This window comes from Rhea pennata, chromosome 7, assembly GCF_028389875.1.
Source record: "Rhea pennata isolate bPtePen1 chromosome 7, bPtePen1.pri, whole genome shotgun sequence".
Taxonomy (NCBI): domain Eukaryota; kingdom Metazoa; phylum Chordata; class Aves; order Rheiformes; family Rheidae; genus Rhea; species Rhea pennata.
This window is the reverse complement of record NC_084669.1, coordinates 12,405,617-12,430,666: the sequence shown is the minus strand read 5'-3', so window position 1 is coordinate 12,430,666 and position 25,050 is coordinate 12,405,617. Positions and strand designations below refer to the sequence as shown.

The 25,050-nt window shown below is 39.4% G+C and overlaps 1 protein-coding gene across 2 annotated transcripts in view; it reads right to left on the bottom strand.

The window, feature by feature from the left end:
• The window catches only part of LOC134143099 (VPS10 domain-containing receptor SorCS1-like), a 300,888-nt gene that overhangs the window by 77,732 nt on the left and 198,106 nt on the right, over nt 1-25,050 (bottom strand). For both annotated transcript variants that reach the window (XM_062580829.1, XM_062580831.1), the window contains exons 5-6: nt 22,827-22,900; nt 8,668-8,732 (exon numbers count right to left, since the gene is read on the bottom strand). In XM_062580829.1, the coding sequence (XP_062436813.1) occupies nt 8,668-8,732; nt 22,827-22,900 (139 nt within the window). The remainder of the gene's footprint in view (nt 1-8,667; nt 8,733-22,826; nt 22,901-25,050) is intronic.

Sequence of the window (25,050 nt, the reverse complement as noted above, 5' to 3'; positions counted from 1 at the left end):
ATTTCCTGAGACAACATTTCTGCTTCTCAGCCTCACATGACATGAAGTGACACCATCCATTCCACCCAACACAACACTTCTTTCTCTTACGTACCTGGTAGATCTGCTCTCCATTGCTTTCCTCCTTTAAGGTCCTTCTTTATTCACTTGGCTTACCTTTCCACTATTTCTTTCATTCCACTCTAAATTGGACACCAGAGCTGCATGTTGCTCCTTTTCATCAACAGAAAGCCAAACACTGCTGATCTGATTACTCCAGGCCACTCTGCACTTCCATGCAGCATTCAAAAGTGCAACATTCAGGCTCAGGTTTGACAAAAAATTTAGCCAAGGGTGGATATTTCAGCACTTCTACCTGCCCTTTTGAGTTTACTTGGATGATACCCAGGCTTAAGCTTAAACTAAGAGACTAACAAAGGGAACAAGAGTTCTGAAAGATCCTTTACAGAAGCAACAGAGCCTGAATCCTATGACTCCTAGAGTGACTATGGGTCTGAACATCTGCAGGACAAATATTCTCCGCAGTGAGCCTCTTCAGTTTCCTTATTATCACCATGGTGTGTATTCACTGTAGGGCAAGACAGCTTCTCCATGGACACATGTCTATGTTTATTTCAGAACCTGGTCAAGGCCTAGAGCATATATAAATGCAAGGATACCTTCAAAGGACAGCTGCCCGTGTCGCCACTGAAAACCTTTCCATGGAGCACCTCTGCGCTTCCTATAGCACTTAAATTCGATTGCTATTCAGACCTCCTCCTGTTTAGGAGTCTTACCTACTTCTCTCTTGACAGTGTAGAGAAGCGCACTCTGGCATAGCTGGGCAATCTTACAATTTCACTTGGAACTAGAGGCCTCAGCAGCTTCAGTCTGTCTTATGCTTCAAAGTAAATGGCCTAAATGCAGCCCTAAAGCCATCTCATCCACTGTCACCATATGAGGCTTCCTCAGCTCCTGTTCTGAAGCACTGGAGGTTGCTCATCTTTTAACCCATCACCTTAATAAAAACAAATTGAATTTCTTCAGGATAGCAATTTATCCCAGAGTACAGAATTCTCAGTATTCAGTTTGGGTTCTTTCAGCTCAATTATGAAGTTGCACTTTGTTTAAGGACAAAGCTCATTTGCAGGGAGAAGGATTTTGGCATTTTAGTATTAGCACTTATATGACAGAAACACTACATGGCATTTAATCTTAGAGCTTCTATCTTCTCTCTTGTTGGAGAAGACAGCCCCTTGTTTGATATAATTACCACCTTCTGATCAAAGAAACAGATTTTTCCACTGAAATAGAAAAGGCTGGACTTTTCCCATTCCATATTTGATCTTGGTTGTAATTAAAATCTATCATTTGACATTCCTTCCTTGTTTCTAAGGTTTGTTGACTTCTGCTTGAAACAGACATGCAAGGTAACGAACCTTCAGGAAAGTTTAATGAGGGTGATTTTATCTTGGCTTTTGCAGAGGTCTTGAAACATATAAAGTGCTAAGTACTATTAGTCACTGCAGTTTATAACATTTTATGTTTTCACAGCTCACTGCAAAACATTAATTAATACAGCCCAGACAGCATAATCAAAGAGCATTTCCCTTCACAGGGACATGATTTTTTCCACATTAGCCACGAGAGGGCAGGAACAGACACAACTCCCAGCCTGCTCATCCCAGCAAACTCAGAAAAGTTCCCTTTTCAAAGCATTTTAGCCCTCTGTCTCCCTGCTCCCGGGAAGAAGAGGGCTGGGGGGCAAGAGCCTCTTCTGCCACTGGTACTGTGTGGTACAGCATGTCCTTGCCTAGTCATAAGATGAAGAATGGACATGAATCTGTCTGTTTGCAAAACAACCAATTCCCATTTATCATGTAAAATCAATCAAACATATCATGAATAACAGATCCCCACACCTGCCTCCACATTCATCTTCTCTCATTCTTTCTCAGAAAGTGTCTAAAGCAAAATGCCTGGCTCATCCTGAGTTTCAACGAAGCAGCATGGTGAGCAATTGGTTAAAACGTCTGAGTGCATCACCTCCTGAGCTGTCCTGTTGGAAAGGCTGGGTGGCTTTTTACATGTGAGACCAAATCACATGGTACAGCATTTTGCAGGATGAGATGTAGGATTCAAGATAGGAAAGTGCTGGAGCTGGCTGGCAAGGAAGATTAAGGGATCTCTTCTACAGGGAATTTTAAAGATCAGAATAGGCTAACCTAGGGTTAACCTGTTAGAGGTGACTGAAGTCCATTTGCTCCTGCATTAATAAAGGGATACAGAGTATCTCCACTTCTGCTATGATCGCAGAGGTCTATATAGCAATGATTGCACCATCAATAGAGATTTACTAAGGCAATTCCTGTGAACTTTTACAGGGCAGTTCTCCATAGTTACAGTTCTAAAACACTAATAATAACTACTAAAGGGAGAACACTGGGATCTGTTAAGCTAATCTCCCAACCTCTGACATGCACACCAAGAAAACTTCCCTTTGCTACAGGAGATAAAAAGAATGAAAAGTAGGTTTCTTGCTCCTTCTTCCGAAGGAAATTTTTGCTGTACTCACATTAACTCAGTGATTTTGTTTTGGCATTTGATTCTCATGGACATTTTGTGTGATTCCATTGGCAGAGCTTGTAACTTAGCATTAATTAATGTCAATTAATATACTCAGTTGCTAATCTCTGGAATTAATTTCATTAGTTTTCCCACACAGATGTTTTCCCTGCCATAGGTAATTAGGACATTATGCTTTTCATTTCCAGAACCCTCACCTCCAACAACAGCTGTTTTTAATATACAACAAAGTCACGCTGTGCCTAGAGAGAAGAGTATGTAGCAACTCCCAGCTCTTAGCCCCATGAAACACTTTGATTTAGACAGGTTTAGACATACAGAGTAGGATTCTTCCCTGGGAATAGCAGTTATTTCTAAAGAGGAAGCAAGAAAAGTTGCAGAACTAAGGATGGAAGAGATGCCCCATAAGGGAAATCTCTGGTAAGCTAATCTGGTTCAGCAGTGAAGAAGAATCGTATATTCTAACACTCTCAGGAGCTGAAAGCCAGGGGGATCCTGTAGCATCAGATGTTCCAAACTTTTCTGTTTGGCTCAAGGCCTTGCTAGTATGTTTTCAAGGGAAATACATCCAGCCTGTCTTAGGGACATGTTCATGGCTCAGCTGGTGGAGGTGGAGGGTTGAAAGTGGTTACCAGAGGCTGCTGAGATTGTGAAAAAGTATAGAGTGCTAAGTCCTTTCATAAAGTAGAGTCAGACTTCCTGCAGGACACTTCAAGAAGTGTTATTTTGGCTAACACCTCAAACACCAATACCTGCTGTTTTATAATCCAAGCTTGCATGGGTGTCTTTGGAAAAATTGTTCGATAACACAGAGTCAGAGAAAATATCCACAGGGACTAATCATTATGGATGTATCATTCTTCCTCTTCCTTTTTATTTTCTTGCTTGTAATTCTTTGAGGAATGTATCCTGGTCTCTACAAATAAACCCACTAAAGGACCGATCAGGAGTTCAGGCAAACAGCATCCAGGCAGTCTATGACTTTTTTGCCTTGCAGATTTACTATGGAGTATCGTAATTCATTACTGAGCAGCTTAGACATTAGGGATAATTTCTGCTTTTGAAGGATGACTGGCACTTGCTGACTAATGAACCACAGGAACATGGTGGTAACGTATCTCACTGAAAGTTCAGGTGCATAACCCTTCTCTAAAAGTGACTAACTGAAGCCTAGGAAAAATTATAAGAATTTGTCCAGCTGCCTTTGCAACCCAGGTAAACCTTTAGTATCCATAATATCCTGTAGCAATGAGTTCCACTATTTAATTGTATGTTCTGTGATAATTAAATTCAATCTATTTTGTTTTTTAAGGAAGACATTGAATGACTGTTCTTTATCCTTTTCCATCTGATCTGAACACTCATTTGCGAAATGTTTATGATATGAGAATATATTCACAACTACAAAGTAACTAACTAGCAATGAAGATCAGTGAAATGAAGCTAGCTCATTTACTAACTACTCACTAATCTGTTTTTATCCTACTACTCCTCTTTCTTCATTGCACATCAGTCAGTAGTCTTTCTTTGAATGTGGGAGTATATCATCTGCTACTTTTACCATGAGGATATAATTAGAAAACCTGCCTTCTTCTCCAGGACAAATACTAATAACCAGCTACAATGAGGGGAAAAGAACACTGCATGGGTTTAGGCCACTATGGGAATTAATTCATAGCTCTAGATATGTTAGGAAAGGACTGTAAGGCTAGGTTGACCACTTGCTTTTTCTACAGAAGTAATTATTTTGTTTTTCCTAGCAACATCCTGTGAAAACAGAAATTAAAGTCTTAGCACAAATTTGTGATTCAGACACCGCTGACCAGATGCTCAGTCTCTGTTGATCAGCAGACCCCAGGTGATGCTTTAGTCCTACCTGCAATCACAGCAGCATATAAATTACCCTTCAATAAAAAAAAATTGTTAATCGGGACTGCAGAAGAAAAGTAAAGGAAAGAGTTATACTTTTTAAATATAGGGACTCTACATTTCTGCCAGCACTCCAGGCAACCCCTTAGCTTTTTTCAATCTATTTATAAAAACAAACAAACAAAATTAAAAATATATTAAAAACTTCATCCAAAAATCTATTAACATCCTTCTACATAAGCAAATGTATGTCTCATAAATTTAAGAGTTGGATTTCCTGACCCGCATCTATAGAAACTATCACTTAGACATCCTCTGAGTCAGATTTGTTATTCTCTAGAGGGCCAATGGTACCCAGTTAGTTTCTAAATGCCTTGGAGGAATCTGCCTCTCTAATTCCATTCAACAGCCTGGATCATCTGAATAAAAATTATGGTCCTAAGTCAATTAGCAATTTATCCCTTAATGTGATAAGCCTCCCCAGCTCAAGTCAGAGCAAGCCATTTATTCAGGATTTTTCAGGGCTAATACATTCTTTACAAGCCTAAAGCCAACATGGCCGTTAAGTTTATGCACCTTCCAAAAAAAAAAAAAAAAAAAAAATTAAAGTTGTGTATGAGCAAACCTGGATTTAACTTTCCCCAGTCACTTTGCCTGCCCACTACGACAAAGACAGAGTTATGATATGGTTAAGAACTGCAGGGGATTAATTGTCTCAGTGGAGTGTTGACCTGAAACTAGACAAAAAAATGCCATAATTCCTGCTGACTTTGCCAGCCTGCTTTTGATCCTGTTCCAAAATGAAAGCACAACACCAGGAACACCCACGCATAGAAATGGAAATGTGAGATAAGTTCATGTGAACTTCTTCCAAATGGAAAGTCAGCTTTTACTACTGTGCTCTCAGCCCCAACCTGACTCAGTTTGGGCTTGAAGCCTTTAAAAATTAAAAGAAAACATCATTTCTCCACTTGGATATCTGATGAGATGAAAATTTGTCTGGTACTCTCCAACATTTACACAGCAGGATTAAAAACACAAATGGCACTGTTTACTCCTGCAACTCTATCAGACTCCATCAATACAACTAAATTGTACACTCTGTACTCAGTTTTCCCAATGATACCTGCATCATAGTTCCAAAAGACACGGTAAAATTTTCAGCATGTTTAGAAGAAGCCCAGGTTTTTATGGATACCATAGAAAAAAGAGAAAGGAGGATGTGAGCTCAGGCACAAAACTGCTGGTCAGATCCTCAGCAGGCGTAAATCATCATGCTAAAGAAGTTATACTGATTTATGCCTACTAAGAGACTCGTATTTCAGTCCTTGTAAACCTTTTACATTATGTATACAAATACTATAAATAAAATGCACAGACAGTCCATAATCAGGGTGCTGAGATACAGACTTATTGGTATTCTAGCAGAGAAAGTCCAAGACTAAGGTTGCCGCTGATACACATTCTCAGGCAAGCCTGCCAGGGAGATGGGCTAACACCACACTCTGCTGACATTTCCACTTTTTCTTACCCAAGATGCACTCAGCTTCTGCTGAAAAAGACAGCAGCACAAGGATGAAGCTATCTTGTTAGTTGTACTGACTTCAGCAGTTTTTGCTTAGTCTTTATGTTTCCACTTCAAGATCTTTCATTTTATTGTGTTTTGTGTTGTGGTTCCCATCCCACCTCCCTTTGCTCTTTCTCTCTGCCTTGTTTTGGCAATTCTACCTTTTCAAATTTGATCCTTTTATTGAATTTTTACACTTGGTAAATGCTCAAAAGAGATCTGCCAAACAGAATAGAAATAAGTAAATGAAAGAATGTAAACAAGTAACAAAAAAATGCAAATTAGCCTGAGCTTGAAAAAAGGCCTCTCTCACTTTAGAATACTTCACTCTATCACCTCACCTGCAGCAACACACCACCTTCACTCACAGAGGAGAAAATTTTGTTCATCAACTGGAAGGTCATGGTTATTTTATCCAGGAAAAGAGACTGGCTTAGTACTTAAGTCCTTAGTACTTAGACTCCAGGAAGCAAGTGACCTAAATACACCAAGTCAGTCATGGTAACCAGACTGACTGACTGTTTGCATTCTCTTAGCCTTCCTTAGTCACAAAATCTTGTGTCCTGCAGTGCTTCCTAATGTCTTTTGGCAAAAGTGCTGTGATATGTTCCAAGCTTTCTCCACACAGCTGTCCTCCTTAGTCCTCTTCCAGAGACCAGCGGTCCCTGGAGGAACTGGCAAAACAGAGCATGCACTTAATGCAAGTCCAACATGTTAGCTTATATTGCTGATGAGCTGGGGACCTCCTGATTTGTGGGTAGAAGTTTCCTCCTACTGACTGTTCTTCAAGGGAGGACACTACCAGCTGAAGGTTGGGACAGCACAGCTAGATTCACGCTTGTAGTTCTGTCACCGACTAAACAGAGCAGCTTAAGTTATGTTTCCTCACAGCCGAGCCAAAATACACGTGCAGAATCAGTTACTAGAGCTCAGTTGGCAAACAGTAATTTGTTATTCCACAGTCCTTCACTAACTAACACTGAGTCTAAATCCTCGGTGAGGTCAGTTTCATCTACCTGTTTCTTGGGTTCCGTTTTAAATGCCACAATAAAGCACACTGATTTGTTAGCAGTCAAGAGATCCTTTGCAGAAATAGCTGTGCAAAATGTTCTTACTACAGTCCAAGAACTCAACAAAAACATAAATGGCATTTGGAGTGTGGCACCCACCTTCCTGGCCCACTGTGAGCTGAGCATCCCTCAAAACCCCCCATCCCCAGAACACGGTACCAGGGCATAGCTCCTTTCACATCGATTGCAGTGCTTCATCTCAGTGACCTCAAACTCCCAGTGCCTTAAAATAGCAACATTTTGTGCTGAGTTAGGCAATGTTCTACTAGAATATTTTATTCTCATTTAGCATGTCCGCAGAAACAGAAAGCCTCAAATCCCTAGCCTTGCTGCCACGTTCAGATAAGTGAAATTGAGATGAGTAATAATAACAGGAGAACACAAATGATAAGAAATAGAGACAATAAATTCTTTCACTTTTACTAATCTTGCATATCCTGAAAAGGGAAGACCTTTAAAACTTTATGATTTCTATCCCAACAGTTTCCTTTTAAAATTTATCTTCCAAAAAATTCTCTTTCATGCTAAATTTAAGTGAGTTAAAAGTGTCATTATCTTAAAGTTACCTTTTCAAATACTTTTTTGAGTTTCCAGTGACAAAATATACCTTTCAAGTAACACCACTGAAGTTGGGGGTATACTTCAGGGCAGAATTTTATCAGTTTCTTAAAAAAGTTAATTGTATCATTAATACAAGCATATTGCAAATAGCAAAAATCTGCTTGTTATGTTGCAGTAAAGTTGGTATTTAGAGAGGAAATAATATGGAGTTACAATGAGAAGATCCATGACAGCCTTTTGTGCAATGTCTGCCTGAGGCAATTCTGTACCGTGGAAAAGAAATCCATGGAGGAAGGTCTGCAAAGGCAGGAGAGCTCAAAGATAAACCTTGAGGAAGCATGGGTGGGAGGAGAAAAGGCCAGCAGGTGGCTCAGGTGCCTGAGAGAATTTACAGCCAATTAGGAGAATATTTTGGAGTTGCAGGTAAAAGAGGCCACTGGAGTAGAGAAAAGCACCTCAAGAGGCAGAGCAGGGAGGGAGAGGAGCTGATGAAAGTGAAGGACAATGACAGGACAAGCAATTATAGTGAAGAATACATTTAGGTTGGTCATTAAAAGAAAGTTTCTAGTGTAAGAAAAGTGAGGTGCTTTCAAAGGTAGAACCTAAGGCAGAGCATCCCAAGCCTGTTAAAACAGTTTGGTAAAGATATATATAAGGTGATAATATGTACTGTGTGAAACAACAAGTGGTTAGACTCCGTGATCCAGGAACTTCTCTCCAATGTCACGTTCCTATCATCAAAAACCAGATAGGAAGAAAGAATAGTATCACACATTCTGACTCAAAATAGCATTTATCACCTACTTCTTCATCCTATATTCTCAGCTCCTTTCACAGCCTGTTAATCTCAACATTTTGCTTTACTGGAAGAACTTCTCCTCTGACTGACTTGCCTTGCACCAGTTAAAAACTCCTGTACTGAGTGAGTGAATCAGTAAAGAGAAGTCAGATCCCCATGATGCTTTGATGTTTTGTGGCTCCAAGAATACAAGGGCAGTCCAGAATACCACATTATTTGGAAAGTGATGTACTTACGACCATCCACTGTCTTTGCCTCCAGGTGCACAATGTCAGGCTCTCTACCAGACCCCATCATAGACCTGTAAAAGAAAGATTGACACAAGTATATTAAAAGATATTAGGGGTGACATTGTCAGAGACATTTATTCCACAGATAAGGTTTAGCTAGAACTAAACCCATTCTCACAAGTAAGAGCTGATCATTTTGAAAGCATTTTGGAGTCATCTCTAAAATAAACTTGAAAATTTCAATGAAATTTTACCTTTTATATTGAATCAGGGCCATTGTACTTGTGTGTTCTTTATTTCTGATCCCTTTACTTCCCCCTTCTACTCTCCACCTGGAGAATATTTTCTCTTTTGATTGGTGCCTGAAATTCTGATGTTCTTTGGTTTGGCTAGTAGGATGTATTTCAGTTCAGGGTGAGATACAGCATACTTTAATCGATAGGATATTCGTGTTTTCTAGAATACAAATTCTAGCTGTTCCTTTACATTGGACATTTTGTCCACATTTTCTTAATTGACATTCTTAATGATCAATATTCCATCATTAATTAAGAAATTAGAAAAAAAACATTTAATCCTGAGACATTTTATTTTTTTCTGATCTAATAAAAACAATGTTCCATTAATAAAAGAAATGTCAGATTGACTCAGAAAATGACTGTTTTTTTTTCACTCTGAGTTATCAAGCAGCAACACCAAAGCATACGGTACTGCATGTAAGGGGTTATGGAAAGAGCTTTGCTTCCTCTGCAGAATGTTCCACTGGATGGGCACCGTCTGCCTCGAGACCTCTCTGCAACTGTCCGAATGGTCACTAGTTTGATATGCAGTCTGAATTACAGCAGAATTGATTGCAAGCATGTACCACTCCCATTTCACAATAGCCTCAGCATCATCTCTGATGGTTGGTCTTGTTTCTGGTCTTTGCTCTATCATCCAAGTGACAATCCCAGATTAAGACTAAGGGTTAAACAACCAGTTTGTCAGCTGCCTGACCATCAAGTTAATACATGTGTGAAGGAAGAGAAACACTTACTTCCATTGATAGACAAATTAGATGCTGTTCAGACCAAACACTCATCATTTTTCAGGAAATCAAAAGTGAGGTTAAACAGCAATTTAGACCTTAATTCCGTTCCCAGTGACTGCAATCAGAGGCAGCTCTAGTCCTTAATCATCATCTGCACTAACTAATAATGATTATAAAAATGTTAACAATAACAAAACTATTTGTCTTTTGATTAATACCTAGCTTCTCATGATGAAGCCTGTAATAATTCTTTAGGTAGAAAAGCTTTCCTCCCCCCCCCCCCCTTGCCTTTTTCACCTTTGTTAGGGTCTATAAAAAGTTTCTGAAGAGATTCAGAGATAGCATTGCTTTCATCTTTTCTCTATTTTTAAGTCCATGTACTGCAAGGTCTTCTGCTCCTAAGCATCCACCCCCATTTGAAATCTCTGCTTCATGAGGACTGACACCAAGCAGGTAGATAGGCAGTATCTTTCTAGGGCTTTTATCCTTTTAGCTGCTATAATCAGCAGATTTAGAGCCAAATGCTGGGCCTGCTGGTTGGAATTCAGTTCCAAAGAAGAAAGATTCTAGTGACAAACAGCCCTAAAAACTGCAGAAGGTCTAAGCCTGTACTTTGGTATACCTCCTTTTTATTCTTGTTTATTCAGCTGGCTTTTAAAGCACACCTGTAACTGGGCTATTTCAGATGATACAATACATCTTTGTGCGTTCTTATTCCTGACCTGACACAGCCCCATGGGGATACGAACCCTCCAAAGAAACAAGGATTGCATTTCATAGATTTGTGCACTTTGTCTCTTCGGAGACATGCAACAATGGAATTTATTCAGCAAAGGACTTTTTGCCCTAGTTAAAGCCTGTGAGCCTACAATCAGGTGCTTTCAGAATTTCCTCTTCACAGATCCCTTCTGACCCCAGAAACACTTTTATTGCATCTTTTTGGGGCAAAGACAGCTAATATTGAGTGAGCTATTTCTCATTGATAAGTAGGACGTGACTGTTGCTGTTTTTTTCACGTGTGATACGGAATATCTTAAGAGCAGTGTATAAATATCTGGAGCCACCAAAGCCTGAAAGTCAGAAGGCTGCACTAATCTGCATACTATTTAGCCTCACACTGGGACAGCCAATGCTGGGATTGCAGATGCTTCGGTTCAAGGCAGGATTGAGTCTCCAGTTGTCCCAAGGAGGGACAAGACAAGGATAACTGAAATACGACTTGTGTTAAACTCTACTCTTTTACTCAAGGGTTTCATTTCTTTTGATATTTCCTAACCCTTGCCAATTAAAAATGTGATGAGAAACTAAGATGAAAACTAAGATCTGGAGAAGCTAAAGGAATTTCTAAAGTCAGACAGGACATCTGAGGTAGAATACCCAGATCTCCCTATCCACTAGATTTTTCTTCCTCTTTTAGAATATATACACTCCATCTTTTCAGTGTAATAGGTCTAATTTACTTGTGATAGTACCAGGTCACAGTCCAGTCCATAATATTTCATAACAAAGAAAAATCAGATGCAGAAGAAAGGCAAAATACAAACACCTATCTGCTCACATAGCTGGCATTACGAAACATATCACACTTGCATCTAGTTTGTACTGTGTGCTTACTGTTCAGAAGTTTTAAAATGTCACATTTCCCATGATGTCTTGTTCCACGGTAGCCCTATGATATTTCTCTATGCATCCCTTTATACCATCTGCAAAGTCACATAAAGCAGTATTTACCTTACCCAGTTACGCAGTGTACATGTTCTACCTCTGAGCTAATCACTCTCAACTCCTTTTGCAGGCAGTGAGAATGAACAGGCTGTTTTCTGCTGTGGTTCATCTGAACTGGTTTAGATATGACTTCATGAGGAGAAGAACTTTACCCTAGAAAGGGCTGTTTCTCTCCACTGAATAAAAGAAATCTGAACATATACAATACAGGCATCCACGCTTAATCATATAAAGGTCCCAAAACAGATAGTGCAGCAAGCACGGACATGTCTTGGCTTTTTCATTTGGTTGTCTGGAAAAAAAAAAGGATCATCCTTAGAAGCTGAGCAGGACAATGTATTTGTACAAGCCTGAGTATCGTTAAGTAACATGTTAAGCATGTGGCATCAATATGAAACAGAATAAACTAAAATGATTATAAGGAAACTCCAGTCTTGATTGATAAATGGACTTGAAGATTCTACTACTAAAACTAGAGGGATCAGTAGACAGAAGATTTACACATGGAAGGGGAAAACTACATGTTAGATTTGCACTAAATAAACTTAAAGTCTCAAACTCGGTATTTCTAACTGGAGACAATTGCCCACTCTACTCCATTCTCCTTTGTGCACACAAGTGCAACTTGATCCACTTGCACTTCACAAACTAAACAAGGACAAGAAAAGGGCTTAGCATCAGATAACTTATAAACTGAGCACCCTGCAAAGAATAGGGGTACAAGTGAACTATAAGAACCATTACCGACTTCTTTCTCTGAAATTTCTCCAAAAATAAACAGCAATCCAAAACCTTGTCATGTCCTATTTCAAGCAACTTCTGTTAGCTATGCTGGGAGCACTTATTCTCATATTTCTCAGTTCTACTCTTTCAGTGTCCATTCTCAAAGACGAATCACTCATGCATCCGAGACCTTGCCTCAGTTTATGATTTCACTTTATGGTAAAAAGCCAGCATGCCCTTTGTCCATTCCTTTAACCTCAAGCTTTCTGTAACACTACCTGAAACTTCAATACACCAGGAGTATGATTGCAATTTATTTTGTTAAATGGTGACTATTTTTTCAATAAACTTTTTGTGTTTTGTTGGTATAATTGCCTTGATGCTTTGGGGGAAAAAAAGGGGAAAGAAAGAATAAGAAAATAATCTTTTGGAAAAGAAAATAAATTTTCTGGGAAAGCTGAAGATGTAAAAAAGCTAATAGGAGCACAAGGCAATGTTCTCTGATGCCTTTAAGATAGTCACGTTATGAAATATGCACAATCACCCCAGTCCTGTTATAAAATCGCCGTCAAGCTTGCTAAGTAGGCATCTGTGCTTGAGAGCTTCACAAATCGATACCAGCGAACATAGCATGATAGCGCAGTAATTGCTCTGAATGCAGACTCTATCCACCGTGAGAAGAAGCATAGAGAAACGACCAGAATCACCCTCTGCTTTGGAGGCTGAAACAAACAAAAGGAGCCTGGCACTGCCCATCGCACAGCAAACGCTAGCTGGCATATTTCTGCAGTGACCGACCCCTTGCCATCTCTCTGACACATTTCTAAAACCTTGGCTTCTTATGCCTGTCAGCTCTTCAGAGCCAAGGAAATTCAACAGAGACCCTGTTATCCCTGGGGTTTCCACCGCTTCTTTTTTCCTTTCTAAGGAAAAAAAAAAAAAAAAAAAAAAAAAAAAAAAAAAGCAATTGTTTCTGAAAAATAGTTTTTGGTGCCTATTGTTTTGGATGCTTGACTTCAGACACAGTCACACCGTACCTGGAACTATTCACTCTTAAGAAATTTGATAGCATACATTTCATATGTATTCCTAGCATCATACATGCTCGCAGTAGCCAAGATCAAAGGTCTTTTAAGCTAAGCAATGAAAGACAATATTGTTTTAGAGAAGTTTCAATGGCAAATAAGCCAGAATGAAAGAAAGGCTGGAAGAACAGAAATGCTGCTATCCTCTTTTCACAGACAGAACCACCCCCGCCAGTGTGAATGTGCTTGTTTCTGTCTGGAGGGACAGAGAGGTTGTGTAGCTTTCCCCTGTCTTAAGGGAAACAGTGAAGGTCTGCAATCATCACTGCAGATTCAGCCCTGCAGAATCAGGACTCATGTGATCATCCGTCAGCTTTTCTGCAGGGGAAAAGTATGATTTGTTTGTGCAACAATGGATGATGGATGACTTTCCTAGATGGATGAAACAAGATCCATGTGATTCTGGCCATTTTGAGCTTACCCACGCTAGGAGCAGCTGAAATGTGGCTGCAACGCAATATGAAGTAGAAAAGTGACACAAAGATAGCTTAGAAAAAAAAAGAATTTCAGCTCACAATCACTAAAAATGTTTTGCCATCTCTTTGCCTATCTCTTTGTTGTGCCCTTGCCACAAATTGTGCCCAATGTCTTCCTAACCATTAGATTCTAGTTGCATTCTGTAAATGACTTTATGCTTAGTGTGATATTTATTTTGAGATGTCTCCTGACCTTCAGTGTTCTTTCTTCCCACCTCTAATTCAAGTACAACTCTGTCTCCACATATGCTGCAATACACAAGGCTAATTAGCTACAACAGACAGGTAGAAGCGAACATGTTTTCAGAGATCCTTATGCCAAAGTTGTGCTATGAACATAAATAGTCTAACAAGCTTTATCCTGTCACAACAGAGCCATAAAGTTGCTCTGTTCAGCACATGATAATGGCTTTGTAATTCAATTATTGGTAGAATTTGCCTTTGGGGATTTATCTTCCTTTAGCCTCAGCACTCATGTGAATCTCTTATCATAAATCTCACCAATGCTGAACCAGCTCCCCACTGCCCCTGGGATGCATTCTGCCACTTCATGTTAAAAAATTGACAGCTCATTCCAAAGTACTGAATGGCATGTTCTTGTTTTTGTTTTAAAGGCTCTGACACAACTAACAACAGCAGATGACATTAGTGGGTCCCTCTGTAGATTCTTTTTTTTTTGCTTCTACTGATGGTCCTACACAACTCAATTCCTAATTATCATTCATAAAAAGAATAACATGTAGTACTGAACAGAGAGCTTTTTGTCCAAAGGTATGAAAGTGCTTGACAATCGATCCTTAAGTAACCTTCCCTGCATGCTACTGATTTGTTCAAAACATATGGAAAAGTACAGCACCAGTAGACTGAGTTAGAAAAAGAGGTTGAAGCAAATCTTTGCTCTCAGCTTTATAGATAAACTCCACTGATTAGTCAAGAGGACAGGTATCTTACTGATTTGACCAAGACATTATGTAGCAGAGACAAAAATAGATCCTGAGAGTCCTCCAGACTCCTATTTCTTTAACTACTACATTCACCCCTTCAGGACTTTGCAGACACTCTCTGTTCCTCTTTTGCTCACTGAGGGCAAGGAATCTTCTCCAGGAAGCTTAGTCAGGGAGTGAATTTTGTTCAGACTCCATTACATGAAATTTTACTGATTTTGCTCTCTGATTTTGCTGTTCCTTGAACATTCTCTGAAGACTGATTTCTAGCCTTAATATGTCTTAATTATCTCCTGACATGTTTTAGAAACAAAGAGTCAGAAATTCAGACAGGCATAAATTAGCACTTCATCTCTACACCTGGCCAATAAATTTCCTCTGACAGTAATCTGATTAAATTCCTCCTGCTGTATCCTCTGCACTGTTCTTTCTCACATTGTCCAGTTAGAACAAATGGTACAATTCTGCACAATTTAACTGGCAGCCACTGGGCTAAATCTAGCCCATGGAATGTTTTATTTGATTTGTCACTCTTTTCTCTAGAGCAGATGAGAAATAGCTGCAGTGAATGAAGCCCAACTAGTCAAACTCCTCCTACTTGTGCCATCTCACAAGACTGAATCAGAAAAGCAGGTAGCTGTTGCTGCTAACGCTAAGGTAGACAAATAGGTAACTGAGGGTAGAGGTGTGATTTCCAGGTCATGGGCAGTCACTTCTACCCTCATCATCATTTTCTACAATCCTAGAGTAGCAATACCAGCAGCTTTCTATCCCCGATGTCCACATACACCGCAGTTGTGAGCAAACCAGTAGTAAGCCTTCCTTCCCTGATCATTAGCAAAATAGGTGTCTGTAGAGAAATGAGGAGAGGAAACTTGACTTCTTCTGACATTCTGAAAAAGACAGATTTGAGTTCCCATGGAGGTGGGGATCTATTGCTGGTTAACACTGGGAGGGAAGAATAGGGACCTATTGCTGGTGGGAGGAATGTCTTAAAACCGGGATCTGACCTTGGTAGCTAAATATTATCTGTTGACATGAAGCATAGTTCAGGTATAGCCTCTCATTCTCTATATCCCCCTTTTTTCACATATAGGTAGAGATTTGAGTCATCTTCCTCAGAAACTGGCTTAAAGAGAGAGAAAGGTGGCCTCTAATTATGGCCTCTGGATTCAGCTCCTGATGCCATGGACTAAACCTACGTGATTTACTTCTTCTCAATTGATACAATATAATAGGGTCATGGCTTCCCACTGTGTTAAGACATGTATCTGGCATCTTGTAGTGCTGTGGCCCAGTCAGTATGCTCTGGAGGAGGCCAGGAAAGTCATTTACAGCAAGAGTGCAAAGTCAACTCTGCTTACACAGTATCTACTCATTAAATATACAACAGAAAATAGCAGTGAAACCTTCCAGACAAATTCACAGCTAACTTTGCTGTGTAATTAACTCCCTCACGCTCCCCAAGGGCTGTCCTTATAGGTGTATATAGCAAGTATACTAGCTTCTCAGTCCAATGTCCAGTGAAGACTGACATGTTCTGGGCCCAGCGTAACTTTGCAGGCTTCTATTGCCAGGTAACTTCCAAATCAAGCTTTTGAACCTTTTATATGGACTTCTGCCTGCAGATCTTTAGTAGGGGGAAAGTGAAGAACTGGAGATCAGTTGGAGCTTATGGGAAGCTTTCTTCATTTATAAAGCACATCTAGATGACTTTTGAGATAAATAGCTGACTTGGGATAAACAAAACACATCAACTTATGTATCAGTGAGAATGAAGTTTTTCAGTACAAAAAGGCTTATGAATAAATGGAATATGCTTTTTTACCCCCATCCCATGTATTCACAGTAGGAGGACAAGATTCTAAAGGAAGGCTCAGGTAAAGACTGTGTTCAGTTACAACTTTAAGGATAACAGCCAAGATACTATTCTACCCCCATCTTTGGAGTCTCCATGATCATGAAATAGGGTCAAGGACAATTTTTCTCTCACATTATAGAACACTGAAGAATTAAGGACTTGAGGCTCAGGAGCTACATTTTTCCCTGAAAAATCTTGATTTGATTATGAGTAACAGGTTTTCTCAAGAGACTCATGAGACCAGATGATCTGTAGTAATATGAGACAGACTCAGAGAACCAGAGTCTTATCATGACCTGCTATGTGACTTCAGGCATTTTTTTCAGCCTTGTCCAAAGAAGAAAAACTGTAAATTCAGAGCCTTAATGAGCTTTTAATAAGAACAGAAAAAGGATGCTGCTTTTTTTTTTCTCTCTCTCTCCTTGCTGCCACACATGAGACTGGCAGGTGCGTATCTTTCAAAGTCAGACAAGAATAAAATCCTAATTCCCAAGATAAATCTGAGCAATTTCAGCCTTCATCTGTAGCAAAAAGAGATGCATCAGGGCCCAAAAATCTGAGAACTGTAAGAAGAGCTTTTTACTACACATACTGAAATACCATTGGCATCTTTAGCAAACACTGTCAAACGAGCATGAGCGTCCTTGCATATGTTGGTTGGGCAGGAAGTTATCCTGTATATTCTAGTGAGAAAATAGTAAATGCTAGGGACAGTGAATGGTGACAATGTGCTCTTGCACGTTACTTCCCATCAGAAATGTTAGCAGCAGTAGTATGGCAAAGGCCAGGAAAGATGTGGCTGTAGATGAGCTCCCCATCCTGGTACCTGGCCGGGCTGCTTTCCTACAACTCATCTGTCTCTTCAGCCTTGCAGCCATGAAGCTGCATAAAAATATTAATAAGAGAATAATACCCTGTGTTCTAGAGGCTCTGATCTTCAGCCTGACTTTCTCCCAAAGCCAAACTCCAACAGGAAGCAAACGTGTCGTGTTTAATTCATTAAAAAAAAAAAAAAAAGGTGGACTCGAACAAAGCTCACTACTCTTGCTATTCCTCATTAACCAGTTGCTTAACTCATATGCACTAACTGTGGTCCCTCTGGCATGTGTCCATCTGCACTACATTTAAGCTATGAAATATATCTATTTTTAAATAAACTTTTAGTATACTTCAACTCATCTCTTATGGCTTGTGTGTTAGATCAGTGACTAATCCTTGAGGACAGGCTGTCACAATCTCCCTTGACTGGCATCTTCCCTATCTGCCTCCAGCAGTTGCCCTGCAGTGATTAGAAGGTCTTATTCTGCAACTGGCTGCATCACTTTTAAACAGCCCAGCTATCATGCCATTTAAATTGGCTCAGTCCACCTGGGCGGGTCTGCAAATCTCACTATGCCAAGAGCTGACAAGAATACTAGGACACTTTGCCTGGTTTTGCCTGTTTGAATGTAATGGAGCTTTTAACAGGCTTTTACCACGTGTTTGTCACGTTTTCCCTCTGATTTTCAGCTCTTGCAGCTGCTCCAAGGAAGAGCGTCAGAGTTTAAAATAGTCTCTAGCTTCCTCTGGAAAAGAAAAAAAATATATATATTCTATATTTTTGCTCTAAAGATTAACTTTCCCTGCCCTTGCTCATAAAAGAAACACAAGTATACTCCATATACTTGTCTGTTCTTCCACCTGCTTACCACTTCATCTTTTTCTCCCTGTCCTTCAGAGCGTCTGCATCCCTTGCATTGTTTGGTGGGCAGCACTGGCTGGCACATTTTTTATAATCTTTCTATTCATTTTCTCCTCCTTCTCAGATGAATGTAAGATAGAGATACGACAATGTCCCTTTCCAAGCTGACATATCTCCTGTGTGTCTGCAGGGAATCATTAGCATCATGGACACGGCACCCTGTCGGAAATCAGATGCACCATGATGTATTTTTACATCTAATCCATTTGTGAATCCACTTCAAGTCTGTCCTCACCACTGTAAACTGTCCATGAACCCTTAGCTGGACTGATTCTCCACATCCTTCTCTTCACCTTCTCTTCCTGTCAGTTCCTTCTGGTGACCTTAATTTCTGTAATTTCCCAGAGAGACTCTTTAGAACCCTTTTTCCTCCTTTGGTGCCAACTTATTCCTTTGATACCCCTATCTTTTTTCCCATATCCCTGTCCTGCCATGCCAATGAGTCTCATTCCTTAGTACATAATTTGCACTCTTAATGGACTCTTCCATTCACCATACTCACCTTTGCAAAACATTCTGTAATTGTGTAACAGAACAGTTTGAGACATAAACAAAAGATCCGGATTTTAAGTAAACCAGAGTTCACATTGTATTTGGATCACGAATTCAGACTTGTCCATTTTCAAGGCAGAAAAGATTTGTGAACTTTAAATGAAAGCACAACTACGGCCTTGAAATCTCACTGGAAAAATCTGAAGGTGTCTAAGTGCCACAGTTACTTTTATTTAGAGCTGGAACACAGAATTAAAGATACTGTATGTTACCAGGACCTTGGTGAAAGAATCATTATGCCTAGTACATGAAAGTCCTGAGCTATCTGTCTAATTAAGAAAGCCACATTCCTGAAATTTGGAGAGGTATTTCTTTTGTATTTCTCTCATTTGCTTGTCTGGTGCAATATCCAATTAAGAATAAATTAATAGGACTGATACAGCTAATGATTATAACTTGACTATATAATTTACTAGCTGGAGTTTTCTATTGATCAGTGTGTGTTATTTTTTAAGACATTTTTATTATTTGGCCTTATTTTGCTTTTTCTCCAAATTTTTCAAGGTTATATTATGATTAGAATTTACCGCATCTTTTCCAAAAATGTCTCATTTTAGTCAAAAAAAGCATTACGTTTTTTTAATGAGCTTTTTAACCTTTTATTTTTATTTTTGGGGCCAGCTCTAACTGTGATACTTTGACCTACTGACTTTCAGGAAATAATTTCTGATTGAAAGCCTGACTTGATGGGAGGACCAGAATAAAAATCTAGCTTTTAATGAGCAATTTCTGCTTATACATTTTGACTGTACTAAACTGTGTGCATTTGAGTAGTTTTCTGCAGCTACTGGTCCTGAGTGTTTGGATTTGCAAGTCACGTATCATTATTGAGCTTTGACTGGATGAGTGGACTACTCAGAAAAGCAGAAGGAAAAAGTAAAGTGATTCCCAACACGATTGATTCCTCAATTATGTTCGCATTTGCATTCACTTTTAACCAGTATCTTTGCCAACAAATGGAATACATAGGAAGGTACGCAGAAATTCAGCAGGTATCACAAAATGAACTCAAAAGCATTTAGATTACGTATTCGTCCAACTCTCCTAACTAGTATCTAGTGCTTCTCTTCCCCTAATACCAACCACATTAGTAAAACTGCTTTCAGCCACACACCACATATTTTAACTGACTGTTTCTTTATTATCCTGCTGAATGAATACTGCCTAGAATACTTCTTTCCAGCAATAAGGGTATTTTTACAGCGCACAGCTCCAGAGTCACTAAGCACCTCACTAACTTTCACGCATTTTCCCGTCACAGTATACCTAACAGCAAAATATCAAGAACCCGTCAGAGAAAGAGTAAAAAACATGAAAAATGATGATACAGTGCAGTGCCTTGGGCATGTATGTAGTGTGGATTCATTTATGTTTCCATAAGACATATATGGTCAACTCCCTGACCAGACTACATCTCCCTCCCTCAGTGCACCACTTTCTCATACTAAAGTTATGAAAACAGTTATGCTGTAAGATCCCCTAGCCACAACAATTATTACAGATTATAGTTTTTCCAGACATAGCCCATCACCACAGCTTGCCCAACATGTATATTAACAAATGTCCTCAAAACCTTTTTATGGGGTAGAGAAGTAAAGATTCCCTTCCCTCCTTTCCTTTTCAGATGAGAAAACTCCAGTGAGTCCCCATTTTAAAGGTATACCTGCTCATCCCCTACACAATTATCTTCCTTGGCAGGGTGACATTGCAATCTCTCATCGCGACTGTGGATTTCAGAGCATGACTTACAGCTGCAGGTGAAAGAACGAAAAAGGGGAGCAGATGAGCTCTGAAGAAACAAAGATCTTGTTTTCATGTTAATAACTTCTTCATGTAACAGAGGACCAAAACCACAAAATACATACGAGCTACAAGGAGCTGGGTTGTCTCTGAATAGAGTGTTTTCTCAGAGATGAGCAGGAGGCACCAGCAGATTGCTATAATTTTTTTTCTTTGGGGAGGGGTGGGGGTTAAATTCTTCTGGGGCATTTGAGAGAACAGACAAAATAAGAGGAGGAGAAGAAATAAAGGGGGGGAGGGGAGAATAATCTTAGATACAAGATATGCAGCTGTAAGAGACACTACAGTTTCTCTGATAGTGTTTGTAGGCAAAACCTTCTCAAGACTAAAACTAGCATGCCCAGTGGTGTTTATTAAAAATACTCAGTGTGACCCCACAAACGAGAATAAGGTAAAACACTGTTTCACAAACTGTATTATTTTTACTTTGGACAGTAGAAGCACAGTCTGAGGTATATCATGCAAGGGACATTTCATTCAAGGTGAAAAGACAGGCTTGCAGTTTCATGTTCTGGTTATGGCTGTAGGGAATTAGATGGGTGATTGCAACTTCTTTTCATCTTTTCAACTTATTCTTTGCCTTTGAAGTTCCAGACCCGAGTTCTCTGTTTTAAGAGGCCTTCAGAGTTTGAGCTCCATGGAAAGGGAAAATGATCATTTTCATCATTATCCTTATTGTAGGCATCCATCAGTCCAATACCTGAGAAACCACTACCGTAACTAATGATAGGAAACTTCAAAAGGGTTAGAGTGAAGTACAGAAAACAGGCATCCAGGAAGAGGGACATTCATTCAATCTCCCCGACCCTCTTCAGCCTGCACAATTCTGTTGGACTTCTCACAGACTGGGTTCCCAGATTTCCAGGACCTTCTGCTTTGACTAGCCAAGAAACACCAAGAGATATGTGTTGGGGGGTTTTGTATGTGATAGTTTGAAACCATGTTAGGAGCCCTTTAGGGGAAGAAATTGGACTGTATGTATGCATGCACACATACTCACAGACAACCATTTTTAAGTTGAAAATGGAATCAAGTTGCAATAGCTGCAACTAACAGCTTCTGAGAATGGACTGAAGACCAGGAGCAGTAATAAAATCTTTTATCCTTCGCAGGCCAAATTCATCTTTCAAAGTAAATGCGACATACAGCTCTTATTTCTGTCATGAATTAAAGGAAAATACTTGATTTAATCATTCTTGAATCTTGACATGCTCAAAACCTATGGTGTTGACACACAAATCTAGTTTAGAATTCACTGTGGTGGTAGTGGTGGGCTGTATGTCTCATTTTGATCATCTGGTTCAGCTCGTCCTGATCTCTTTTATCAAGACCTTCCCTTTGAAGGTCTGAAGACTATATTTGGATGACTTTTCAGTGGCTGTTGCCACTATATCAGTGTGAATCTGAAGTTAAATCATCCACTACAGACACTCTATATACTAAAAAACTGTGAGGTGCTCAGATTCTACGGTGACTACTCAGGCTATGACTAAGGTACAACCCTAAATAAATTTAGATACAAACTCTATAAAATAAATCTATCCATCAAAGATATAAGCTTGCATCAGTGACAAAGAACTATGATACTTGTCTAAGGTAACTTTGGCTCCCTCCTACTCCCAAAGTTTCACCATTGCTGTAACTGACTAACATTCAAAGATTCAGCAAGAAGACTTAAACAATATGGCTGATCCTCAGAGTCTGAAATCTCCCTGGAAATCTTTGCATGACTGTTTAGCAGCACTCAGCAGCATTGCACAGTGATTTAAGTCAGAAAGTGAATAACTTTGTATGCTTAATTTAGTGGCCATTATTTTGCTTACTTACGGGGATTGACCTAGCTCTTATGTCAGTTAAAAGCACAAACCCAGCCATCAGAGGAACAAGTTTATGCTGAATACTGATTTGTGCCAGGGCTCAAAATGCTGTCAGGAAATCACAGATTTCCATCCTAATGTTTTCTTTAATTATTGTCCAGTATATTTCAGTTGTGCATCGTTTTCAAAAATGAAAGTATAATCCATTGATTATACATCCAAGAGCTGTATAAATACAGAACAGGAGGAATAATGTCCCTCTCATAGCAGCTCAAAGTTAATCTCAACAATCAGAGATTGACAGCAATGCAGGTTACATTCAGCCACATTGCCCTGAGGTGTCCATTTCAACATCTCTGTACATTTGGGGAAGCTGTGCTTGGGAAAGGAGAAACAGGGCTTTGCTCTTACCAGTAGAACCTGTTCGGTGCAACTCCCTCATGAAGAAGCTGCCATCTTCTGCCAAACTCCACTGAACTGAATAACTGGAGACAAAAACAAATAGTCATGAATCACAGTAAAATACAAAGACAAGATAGAAATTAAACTGAAGAATCCTATATGACTTCTGAGATAATGATCTGGACTCCAGCACCAAAGGACATTTCTGGGACAGCTTAAAGATCTCTAAAGTAACCCTTCTGACAGGAGCAATGCAGAGCAGTACAACATGGACCTCAACTAGCACTACATTTGGGATCACTATGTAGGTAAGCCCAATTACCTGCCATGAGTGAAAACTCACATTCTAGCTCTTCATGGCTCTATCAGGTAATAAAAAATTGCAGCATGGAAAAGTTGCATTTTACTTTCTTAAACTAGTAGACGCAATGTCTAGCATAACACAACAGTTTAATATGCTAGCCTAGCTCTGACAACAGAGATGCAAATTTGCCTTCCTTGATATCATGTTGGAAGGTCACTCTCTTTGCAGTTACCAGTAGCCATCTTCAGAGAGGAGAGATCAGCTCTGTCTCAGTGTCTGTTAGTTTCAGACTGCCAGTAATTTTATGAAGATCAAGGACATGAACAGTGAACTCTCTGAATACTGCAATCATCCCAACAATGACAGGGGCCACCACCTTTGCTGACACAACAACTTCCAGTCACCTCCCATCTAGGGAGGATTTTGACCCAGTATCGGCCCTTCAGTTGCTCAATCTAGCACAAAAGAACTGCTCTAACGTGTCCAGATTTCTCTTGCAAGAGTGATTAAGTCTGAATAGTACAAGTAACTTGTACCCTGGAAGCTTGTTTCTCACTTTTCTCCTGTCCTCATCCTGCAAACAATTTGACACCTTCTCCCAGTGTTGTTACACAAGCAATATTCAAATACATCAGTCATTTAGAAAAAAACTTTCTATGATAAATACCAAACCAGATTGAGAAAGGTCAGTACACAAAAGGCATGTACAAGTATTACACTTTGACATGTCTTTGCAGAATGATACACAAATGTTATTTTTATCCAACAAGCAGCTGCTCCTCTTAAATGCTACCAGCACATAATTCTCAGAAGGAGAGTAGAGTACAGAATTGTTTGGGTTCTGTTTGGCTTTCTTTTGCTTTATTTAACTTCAAATTTCTCACACGGAAGCACTAACAGGCAGTCAACCTTATACTTTTCTCACAGATTCATCCTACCTCCCATCTTTCCCTGGCTTGACAGACACTGTCGATCCCCCTCCCAGCAAGGAATATGAAACACTTCCAAACTGGACCTCTTTTTTGAACTCTGACCTGCCTTTTCAAGACAACATTTTAGAGTGTTTTGAAACAACAAAAGATATTTTATAGGAAACTCAGACAATCTGAATTTTTATTTATAATTGTTGATTGAGTTTTTAAAGACCAAATAGTAGCAGTACACTGGCAGGAAAAAGACAAGGATGGAAGCCTGACAGATCATTGAGAAGGTCAGGAGCTGATTTTAGAGCTCTGGGTTGATCAGAAAGTTGATATGAATGTAGTTTAATAATGAAGTGACTGGCATTCAGGAAAACTTCAGATCTACTTCTAGTTCTACAATATATTCCTCTCACAAATCCATATATAATCCTCAGTTTCCTTATTTTAATTCTTTGGAAGAATGTGGAGAAATTGATAACATTCATGCTAGGTGTTTGGAAAATGGCAGACCACGCGTATGTTGAAATCTAATATATAAAAGCTGAAAACTGTCCTCACTTTCTCATCTCCCCTTTTCTTGAACACTGTCAAAGAGGAGAGAGGAAAGAAAGGCAGGGAGAATAAAAGAATATGAGAGTTAGAAGAGGAAAAACAGTTCAGCTTTGTGGTAAGAAATGTATGTCCTTTTAAAACTTCAATAGTAAGTCTGCTATTTTTCTTTACGTAGAAGTGTCTAGATACATTTCTGTTCAAACTTCAAGGTTACATTGATCCTAACTATAACTAAGGAAAACTTTCATTTTTGAAAATTAAAGAAAAACTTTACAAAGGACACTATTAAATCTCCTAAAAGTGCTTTGAGGTCAACTAATCAAGAGTATTTGCACTACAGGAGTATTTTTCCCCCCTTCACATCCAAAATCCATTTCTAGATCTGCTTCTCTAATGGCAGCAGAAATGCAAATTAACGTAACCACAATAAGTTACTGTCAACCTATCTCACAAG